Source organism: Berghia stephanieae, unplaced genomic scaffold (assembly GCF_034508935.2).
Source record: "Berghia stephanieae isolate SIO BIC M18660-M18661 unplaced genomic scaffold, UCSD_Bste_1.3 scaffold1378, whole genome shotgun sequence".
Classification (NCBI taxonomy): Eukaryota; Metazoa; Mollusca; class Gastropoda; order Nudibranchia; family Aeolidiidae; genus Berghia; species Berghia stephanieae.
Window position 1 is genome coordinate 1 of NW_027622377.1, and position 11,271 is coordinate 11,271.

The following is an 11,271-nucleotide window of genomic DNA, read 5'->3' on the forward strand; positions in this document are numbered from 1 at the left end:
AAAATCGTAGTTTCCAAGGGGGAAACAAGGTCACAATAAATAGATATTAAAAATCAATTATTTGCCCTCAGCATAATCAAAATGTGCTCCAAAGTCTTAAATTCAGTTTCTAAGCAACCAAACTCTCCTTTTTAAATACGATTTGTTGATTCAAAAACCTCTATGGAGCCAAACATTTGTAATTCTACGAATTTTTCGTAGTACTAGACAGGTCTGGGAAAGTACAGACCAGACTAACTCCTGCCGCCTTGTCGTCTCTAATGTCTGCATCCCAATGAAATCGTAACATACCGTAGCCATCGTTAACTTATAGCCCGACATTGACAGGAGCCATGGTTAAGTTTTAGCCTGGCACTGAAACCCAAAAAGACTGTCATTTTGCTGTCATCTTTTTGTTTTTGCACCGCCTATTGAGTTGTCGTTAGTAGTGCTCATGGAAACAAGTGGTCCCATTGGTTGAACTATTGAATACAACTCACTTTTGTTTTCTTTTGTGGCCAAAGACTGGATTTTGTTCTTTTTTGGTAGAGTCATTCTCGCGTGGTACACGGAAACTACCGTGTCAGCACTAGATTTTTAAATTATTTTTTTTTGGAAATACTGTGAATTCATCCCTTACTTTGTGAAGCTATTGTTTTGTACTTTTTTTTAATTAAAAAAAAATATTTTGTCGTTAATAAGGAAATGTCAAATTTTGGGATGGTTTAAAAAAAAGACTCTAGAGTCAAATTGGCGTACGCGAGACAGACTCTAGAGTTAGCCTCGCGGCCGCGAGATTGGCTCTAGAGTGTGCCTCGCGTACGCCAATTTAACTCTAGAGTCTTTTTTTTTTTTGTAGAGTCATTCTCGCGTGGTACACCTGTTTCAATAGAGTGAAGCGGACAATTAACGTATTTGTTTGAAAACCTTTGCACAGGACGCTCGTCTATCGCAGATTACTCTCCCAGCTTGACAACTACCCTTTTACACCTGAATGGAGTGAGTGATTGGAGTAAATTTTCTTGCTCTAGGAAAGTGCAAATTGCCTTCGGTCAGAATCGAACACAGAACCTCTGAGTACAACGCGCTAACCACTCGGCCATCCTGCCTCCTAAACTTATAGACCCGGAACTTATCCATGTTTCTGTAGCATTGAGCAGACAGATAACAGTTTTAAATGAAAAAAAAAATCCCTTTATTCATCTCATTTATGAAAATTTTCTCCAGGGTCTATTCCAAGGTGAGACTGGAATAACCCAGGCGTCAGCCGCAGTGCAGAACCGCAAATTGCGCGAGGGCGAGGTGACTTGCTCAAGGCCACACAGCACAGCGGCGGTGATCGAACTCGACACCTTTCGGGTACAAATCAAAGACCGTACCGTTGAGCCATGCTGACCCTCTTTTATCTTCTTGAAAGGACGCTAGTCTGTCAAACATTACTTTCCTCAGCGAACCGGCACACATTTGCACCTGGGTAAAGTGAGACGATTCCAAGAAAAACATTTTAGGACAAGATCGGAGATCACAATAGACTATGGAATTGACCCTTGAGCAATTTTTGGGCCATTAAAGGAGCACCCAATATTGTTTTCTCTTCCCATTTGTCTTTTTTTTTCTACGTAGTAAAGCACAGAAATATGCAACCTCTACTTCATCCATTTTGATAATGCGTTTGCGCAAGCGATACGCGAGGTGTGTCCCGGGAGCGAGTTTTTTTTTTTTTTTTGCACCAGGTTGGGGACCTGCCGTTAAAAATGGGTCAGGGAGGTTCCTCCATGTCTACCGTCTCACGCTGATTCGTGGAGAAAAATAATCACGTGACAGTACTATTTTTACGTGTCGTTTTGACACGCAAGCGGTTTATATGAACCGAATGGAAACTCACCTGATCAAGTTGTTGGGAACGCTGACTCCACGCGGACTCAACACTAGGATTGACCACCACTAACCTCCACTTGCAACAACTGCCACTACAGCTACTGCTGCTGCTGCTGCTACTACTACTACTACTACTACTACTACTACTACTACTACTACTACTACTACTACTACTACTACTACTACTACTTACTACTACTACTACTTCTACTACTACGTACTACTACTACTACACTACTACTACTACACTACTACTACTACTACTACTACTACTACTACTACTACTACTACTACTACTACTACTACTACTACTACTACTACTACTACTACTACTACTACTACTACTACTACTACTACTACTATCTACTACTACTACATCTACTACTACTACTACTACTACTACTAACTACTACTACTACTAACTACTACTACTACTACACTACTACTACTACTACTACTACTACTACTACTACTACTACACTATCTATATATTACTACTACTACTCAGTGGCGGTTCTAGCCTATTTATAGTGGTGGGGCAAAGATGATTCGGTCATATATATATATAATATATATATATATATATATATATATATATATATATATATATATATATATACATATATATATATATATATATATATATATATATAATATATATATATATATATATATATATATATAATATATATATATATATATATATATATATATATATATATATATATATATATTATATATATATATATATTATATATTTCAACTTTAAAAAAATAAAATATTTCAACCACAAATAATCACATTCACAATGAAAGGACAATACCAGTAGATTTTAATTATTCCAAACGTAATCAAAAAGGAATCACGAAAGAGAATACAACAAAAAAATAAAGCGACGAGACAAAATGCGACAACACCTTGACAATACAAGTCCATTTCGTTCACTCGAAAAATTAAAGAGATGCTTTAATCCCTCAACGGCGAGATTGATATTTCTGTTACATTTTCAGAAGTACGTAGTAACTTTAAATTTTTCATCGAGAAGCAACAACCGCGATATGACTCGAGTTTCATTCAGAGCTCAAATTGCATCATTTTTACTGCTCTCTTGGTGGTTAGAATGATTGTGCCGGTGGTGGTAGCAGTTGGAATAATGGTAGCGATGGTGGTGGTGGTGGAGGAGGAGGAAGAGGAGACGGTGAGGGAGGATGTAATTATGGTAGTGGTTTTGGTGGTGCTGTTGGTTAGAATGATAGTTGTGGAGACGATGACGAAAATTATATGATGATGTTGATATTGTTTTTATTGCTATTGTAGTATTTGTTGTTAATGTTGTTGTTGTTAATGATGATGATAATGATGGCAACGACGATGTCGTCGACAATGATGATTACCGTACGATATTACAAAGTTTATTCAATCTTAGGCTTTCGCCATTAAATCATACACTTTGATGACAATGTAACGAAACGCTTCCGTGTAGGCGTCAGTTTACGACAGGATGTACGTCGTCGTAGTATTAGTTGTTGTTGTTATTGTAATCCCTCTGGAACAACCCTTCTTTTGTTGATACAGGTCGTATCAGATCATGCACCTATGGCCCGGAAGTTTCAATTAAACTACGTAGTGTGGGTGTTATTGTGAGAAAGGCATCAATCTTGTTTTCTCCGTAAACTTATAAGCAAAGTAGGATCCCTGTATTCTACGGGAGTGACTTTGTTATGGTATGGCTTGATTGATATCTCGTAACTATGGGGCTGACGAATTTATTTATCCTTGATATGAGGATGTCCGGTATCAGGATGGGTTGTTGTTGTCCATGATTATGGAATCTGGGGGAGTTTTAAGGAATTTCAGATGTTTACGGATATGACTAACATCCGGTTGTGTGGGTAGAATTTTGCTTCGTTTGCTTGATTTTTGCCTATAAATGCCAGAGTTTTGAGCAGTTTCTTCAGACCACTCAGCGGAGTCTTTTAGGCTCATAGTCTCTAAGCGATAACCACAGCGGAGTCTTTTAGGCTCATTTGTTTAACTCTTGTGTAGAGTTAGATTAAAGTCTTGTGTAGACTTTGTAGTGCTCAAAGTTCGAGCTGAAACACGTTTTGTGTTAACTCTTGTGTAGAGTGTGATTTAAGTCTTGTGTAGACTTTGCGGTGCTCAAAGTTTGAGCTGAATCAAGTTGTGTTATAACTCTTGTGTAGAGTTTGATTAAAGTCTTGTGTAGACTTAATTTGTGATTTCTATAATCTGTTCGGCTCTGGTGAGATTTTGAATAATATGTTGTGATTACAATTATGATTGTGTTTTGATATTAATATCATAATATCACTTTAAATTTTGAGTCTCAATTAATTAATCAGATAATTAAATTAATTGTATAATATATTCTTGTTGTAAAGAAAATAAGCTTTTCTTGCTATAAAGCAATATTATTTCATATCTACAAAGTAAAGCAATATTAATCAACATTAATAAATTGATTTGTTAAAGTAAAATAATATTTACTCATTTAAAGTAAACATATTGAATGAGTTCGAATATAGATAGAGTTATATTCGTATGATTATCATGTGATAACAAAATCATTTTCTTTCTTTAAAGTGAATGAGCCGTTGGAGGCTGGGCTTTAACAAGCCAACTTTAGGCTATACACTCATAGCTTGACACTAATAGAAACTGAACATTTGCCTGTTTTATAAGTTACCTGTGAAGAACCATTTGCTTATTTTAATATCAGAACATTGAGAAACAATTGATCTGTTTATGAATACTGTGAAACCAGAACAATTTCAAGAAGAGACAAATTAACATTATTAGAACAACCTTACAGTTTTGTTGAATATCAAGAACACTCTTTTGGCTTCCTTCCACACGTCTGGATTGTGATTAGTTAGCTAGTTAATTATTAGTTGCCTGTATGACTGTGATGGTTGCAACCTATCTGTGAGATTGTCTGATGTGGTAGCGGTTTGGTAAAGTATTGATAATTAATTGATTTAATTATATATTTTCATATCGCTTTCATATCATATTCATCATCACACATCTCCATCAATTTGTCATCCATCTATTTGATTTCATACTTATTACATCTATCATTTCATCTTCACATCTCATAATATCTTTGTTATATTGTAATAAAATATATCTTCATTTAGCTTCAAAACCTTTATCAACGTATTGTGTTTGGTTATTGATCGGTGTCGTAGCTTGAATATAGCACACATAAACAAGGTTGCAAACTGCGCTACATAAGCATACGGTTTACGTGCGCACTTTGTGACATAATTTGGTGTCAGAAGTGGGATTCTTATTGTTGTGCATTCAAGAGACATCGCGACCAAACAATTGTTGAGACAGGTTAGGGAGTTGTTTCAAACTTGAGATAGATACTATCTTTGAGCTTAAAGCAAATTGGTATCCATTTAATGGTTATAAGACTGTCATTATACGCAAGGTGTAATACAAGTTATTCTGGTAAATTTCACTTGTTCAGTTCTAAGTTGTCAGTCATCTGTCATAGTGATACGGATCACTGACTTAGCGCGAAAGCGGTACTCGCGCTGTAAAGCCTCCATTGTCCCCCCTCTCCCTTTTGTAAGGAACGAAGGTGGTTGTTGGGGTAATTTGATTCCGTGTAGGAATCTGGGAGAATATTGTGTTGGTCCCGTGTGAGGATCTGTATTAAATCATTTGTTCTGACTTTCTATGCACATATAGTAAGTCAAGGTATTGATTCTGTGTAAGAATCTGGGTGAAGATATTTTGTTGATTCTGAGAGAGAATCTGGGTGAAGATATTTTATTGATTCTAAGAAAGAATCTGGGTGAAGATATTTTGTTGATTCTAAGAGAGAATCTGGGTGAAGATATTTTGTTGATTCTAAGAGAGAATCTGGGTGAAGATATTTTGTTGATTCTAAGAAAGAATTTGGGTGAAGATATTTTGTTGATTCTGAGAAAGAATCTGGGTGAAGTTATTTTGTTGATTCTGAGAAAGAATCTGGGTGAAGATAGTTTTTATGATTCCGTGTGGGGAATCTGGGTGAAGCTATTTTGTTGATTCCGTGTGAGGAATCTGGGTGAAGCTATTGTGTTGATTCCGTGTGGGGAATCTGGGTGAAGCGTTGGTTCCGTGTGAGGACCTGTATTAAATCAGTTGTTTTGACTCTAATATACGTCTATATTAAGTCAATGTTTTGATTCTGTGTAGGAATCTGGGTGAAGCGTTGGTTCTGTGTTAGGACCTGTAGTAAATTTGTTTTGATTCTATATTTGAGTCTATATATAGATCAATGTTGAATTCCGTGTAGGAATCGGTATTAATTGCCTGTTTTGAATCTGTTTTGGGATCTATATTGATCGCATATCGTTAATAAGGTTACTTGTAATACCACTTTATTCTACGTGAAAGTAACATTTACGGCAACAGTGTCGATAAACATATTGAAGTTTGTTTATTTGAATTTGAATTGGTTTGATTAATTGTCCTAGAGATGGATGTGGAAAGATTAATTAAACTTGGAGAAAAATTGGAGTTAAGGGGTGAAGATCTCCGTGCTTGGGTGACAGCCCAGTTACAAGAAGATGAAGAGAGAAAAGAGAAGGAGAGAGAACGTGCCAAAGAAGAGGAGGAGATAAGCAGAGCACGAGCTCAAAGACAAGAAGCTCTGATGGAGAAAGAGCTTGAACTGCTTAGGTTAAAGTCGGAGTGTCAGGCTTCCTCCAACAACGACAGTATGACAAGTGACATTCGATCATTTACTCATGCTCCTACTGTTAAGAGTCCTCGACTTCCATGTTTTGACGAAAACAAGGATCATATGGACAGCTATCTGCTCCGTTTCGAGAGATACGCTAAAGTCAACGGCTGGGAATGCAGGGATTGGGCAATCCAGTTGTCTGCACTTCTCAAAGGGAAAGCACTGGACGTCTACACTCGACTGAGTGATGAAGATGCCATCGATTATGGGGTAGTAAAAGCGGCTTTATTGAGACGTTATAATCTAACGGATGATGGATTCAATGAAAAATTTAGGAAGAGTAGACCGGAACAAGGGGAGCGTTTTAGCCAGTTTGCGACTAGATTGGAGAGTTATATGGAAAAATGGATTGAGTTGTCGGGGAAAAGGAAGGACTCAGTTGCTGACATTCTGGATATGATATTGAAGGAACAGCTTGTCAGTGTCTGCGGTCGGGATTTGACGATTTTCATAAAAGAAAGACAACCGAAGACAGCAAGGGAAGTAATAGATTTAGGAGAAAAGTACATTGAAGCGCACGGTGTCGCAGGAACATTTTCCAAAAGTGGAGTGGCTCAAGAAAAATCAAAGAACGTCAATGAAAGTAGTCGAAACAACGTAATGAAGGACACTACCCGCTTCGCTAGCCAAATGGTTTGCCACAACTGTAAACGGCCAGGACATATGGCACGAGATTGTCGACAAAAGAAGCAAGCTGCTGCTGTGGTCGAGAGTCCCTTTTGTTATTACTGTCGGCGAAAAGGACACTTAATAAAAGATTGCCGTGAGAAGAAGAGGCACGAAGACAGGAAGGCACCTACCGGTATAGAACAAGTCTCCGCGATCACAGAAGATCATGAACCACAGAAATGTTTGAGACATGACAAGGTGGAATTAAAGTGCGGATGTGAGATGCCAATGATTTCTGCAGCGTGCTCAGGACATGTGCCAGTCGCACCTGTAATGCCGGTGGCCGCCGGATGGTTGAATGGGAAAAAGGTGAATGTGTTACGTGATAGCGGCAGTAGTTGTGTCATCGTCAGAAAAGGACTGATAAACAAGAGTAAGGATGACTGGAATAAAAAGGTCCTGATCTACTTGGCTAACGGAGAGGCTATTTCCGCACCACACGGTGAAGCTTATTTGGAATGCCCCTATTTTACCGGGAGATTGTCAGTCGTCGAGTTAGAATCCCCATTGCATGACGTTATACTTGGGAATATTGAAGGGGCCAAATGCCCAGGAATGCATGTAAAAACAATTACTGACGAGCAGGAATTGGGTCATGGAGATGAACTGAGCGCCGTACAAACACGAGGGCAACGTGAACGCAAGATCAAAGACTTGGTCACAGCTCCATCTATAGAGACAGGTGTAAGCGTCGACGAACTAAAGGAGAAACAAAAGCATGACATCACACTAAAAGCTGCGAGGGATGCTGCTACCAGAGGAGAGGTAAGAAACACAGGCAAGAGTAATACCAGTTGGTATGCCTATGACAGAGGTTTGCTGATCCGCTATTTTCAATCTCCAAGGGTTGAGCACGGGGATTTGGTAAAGCAAGTTGTCGTACCAAAATGCCTGCGTAATTCAGTCATGCGGTTGGCCCATGAAAGTGTACTCTCTGGACATCTCGCGGCAAAGAAAACGACAGATCGAATACTGAGTAATTTTTACTGGCCAAATATTTGGGAGGATGTCATGAGATTTTGTCAGTCTTGCGACCAGTGTCAAAGGTCAGCTCCGAGAGGAATCACCCCTAAGGTCCCTCTTACTAAAGTTCCGCTCATCGATGAACCCTTCAGTCGGGTAGCAGTGGATCTAATTGGCCCCATCATGCCGGCATCAGATAGAGGAAACCGATATATACTCACTGTGGTGGATTACTGTACGAGGTATCCAGAGGCCATTGCTCTGAAGAGTATGGAAACAGAAAGAGTAGCAGAAGGATTGGTTGACATCTTTAGCCGCACGGGAATACCTAAGGAGATGCTAAGCGACAGGGGGACGCAATTCACATCAGACCTGATGAAGGAAGTATGCAGACTGCTCTCCGTAAAACAAATCACTACTAGTCCTTATCACCCACAAGCCAATGGGCTTGTAGAGAGATTTAATGGAACTTTAAAAGGAATGCTCAAGAGGTTGGCTGCAGAGCGACCCTCAGACTGGGACAGATACATCAATGCTGCATTATTTTCATACAGGGAGGCTCCTCAGGAATCTCTTGGTTTCTCTCCGTTTGAGCTCTTATTTGGAAGGCCTGTGAGAGGACCGATGAAAATATTACGGGAACTATGGACCGAAGACATAGAAGACCCGGATGTGAAAACGACGTATCAATACGTAGTCGATTTAAGGGAAAAGATAGAGAATACTGTGAAGGCAGCACACGATAACCTGCAGTATTCATCCTCGCGTTACAAGGCACATTTTGACAAAAAGGCCAAAGTAAGGTCATTTGAAAAGGGAGATAAAGTATTGCTCTTACTGCCCACGAAACATAACAAACTGGAATTGAAGTGGCAGGGTCCTTTTGAAGTGAAAGATGTCACGGGTCCGAATAATTACGTCATTAATATAGACAACACCAGAAGGACATACCACGTCAATTTGCTGAAAAGGTACTACGTGAGAGACGTGGAGAAGGAGAATGAAGTCGGTGTTCTTCAATGTGCCGTGGCAGCGGTTATCGAAGATAACGATGGTGATGGAGAAAAGGTTCTTCCTCGGATGGAATTGCCTGCTCTGAAACAGACTGAGACCAAAGACGATGTCATCCTGCATGAAGGAATGAGTCCTCAGCAGATAGGTCAATTGCAGGGCATGCTCCAGGATTTTGATGACGTATTGACCGATGTGCCAGGACGCACGAATAATTACATCTACGACATCCGTTTGACGTCGGATTGTCCAGTCAGAAAGAAACCATATCCCGTGCCTCAAGCATTAAAAACCACATTAAAAGAAGAAGTGAAGGCCATGCTTCGCGCCGGGATAATCGAGCCATCGGATAGTCCGTATTGTTCGCCATCTGTCGTTGTCAAGAAGAAGGACGGAACCATTCGTTATTGTGTGGACTTCAGATCCCTTAACAACATTACGGTGTTCGATGCGGAACCAATGCCTAGACTTGATGATCTGTTTCAAGAAATTGGGACATCATGTCACTTTGTCTCAAAGATTGATTTATCCCGTGGATTCTGGCAAATTCCATTGTCAGACAGGACCAAGGAGAAAACGGCATTTGCAACAGAGTTAGGACTGATGCAGTTTACTGTAATGCCCTTCGGACTTCAAGGGGCGCCCTCCGCGTTCTCGCGGATGATGAGAAAAGTCGTTGGCGGACTTCCCAACGTGAAAAACTACATCGACGATATTCTCATTCACACTGCAACATGGGATGAACATTTCAAAACGTTAAGGACAGTTCTTCAAAGGTTGCGTGATTGCGGCTTGACGGCGAAACCGTCAAAGTGCCTGCTTGGTTTCCCGGAGGTGGAGTTTTTAGGCCATTCTATTGGTGGAGGGAATTTAAGGCCAACCATGGACAAGGTCAAATCGATCCAAGAGGCAAACTTACCCTCGAACAAGAAACAAATGAGAAGTTTTCTTGGGCTGGCATCATTCTACCGACGTTATGTGCCAAACTTCTCAGCATGGCAGCTCCCCTGACAGACGCGACAAAGAAAGGCATGCCCAACAGAGTGATTTGGGACGAACCACAGAAGAGAGCCTTCCAAACGCTGAAAAATATGCTTACATCGGATCCCGTGTTGCGCCTTCCAGATTATGATAAGCCGTTTATTTTATCTACGGACGCCAGCGACACAGGATTAGGTGCTGTGCTATCTCAGGAGCATGATGGAGTCAAATATCCAGTTACCTATTTAAGCAGGAAATTGTTACCGCGGGAGCAGAGGTACTCTGTTGTTGAGAAGGAATGTCTGGCCGTAGTTTGGGCTGTGAAAACACTAAATGTGTATTTCATTGGTAAAGAATTTATAATTGAAACTGATCATGCCCCACTTCTGTATCTGAACAGGGCGAAATCAGAGAATGGGAGACTGATGAGGTGGTCTCTCTTGCTTAATCAATACCGATTTGTCCTACGTTCCGTAAAAGGGAAGGATAATCATGGTCCAGATTATTTATCGAGATCGATGTGATCTTGAGGCATTTCGATGATCTAACTAAATGTTGTACCAAATTTAGTCTTAGGGGGGAGATATGTAACGAAACGCTTCCGTGTAGGCGTCAGTTTACGACAGGATGTACGTCGTCGTAGTATTAGTTGTTGTTGTTATTGTAATCCCTCTGGAACAACCCTTCTTTTGTTGATACAGGTCGTATCAGATCATGCACCTATGGCCCGGAAGTTTCAATTAAACTACGTAGTGTGGGTGTTATTGTGAGAAAGGCATCAATCTTGTTTTCTCCGTAAACTTATAAGCAAAGTAGGATCCCTGTATTCTACGGGAGTGACTTTGTTATGGTATGGCTTGATTGATATCTCGTAACTATGGGGCTGACGAATTTATTTATCCTTGATATGAGGATGTCCGGTATCAGGATGGGTTGTTGTTGTCCATGATTATGGAATCTGGGGGAGTTTTAAGGAATTTCAGATGTTTACGGATATGACTAACATCCGGTTGTGTGGGTAGAAT

The 11,271-nt window shown here is 40.0% G+C and overlaps 1 protein-coding gene across 1 annotated transcript; it reads left to right on the forward strand.

Moving 5' to 3' along the window:
• Positions 1–6,237: 6,237 nt before the first annotated feature.
• On the forward strand, positions 6,238–10,276 carry LOC144961089 (uncharacterized). Its single transcript, XM_078894405.1, has one exon. It carries the CDS (start codon positions 6,356–6,358, stop codon positions 10,274–10,276), a length of 3,921 nt encoding a protein of 1,306 aa, XP_078750531.1. The 5' UTR covers positions 6,238–6,355.
• Positions 10,277–11,271: the final 995 nt, after the last annotated feature.

What these genes read in the sequence shown, in the direction of transcription:
- LOC144961089 (XM_078894405.1), top strand. Translation starts at nt 6,356, where the DNA reads ATGGATGTGGAAAGATTAATTAAACTTGGAGAAAAATTGGAGTTAAGG.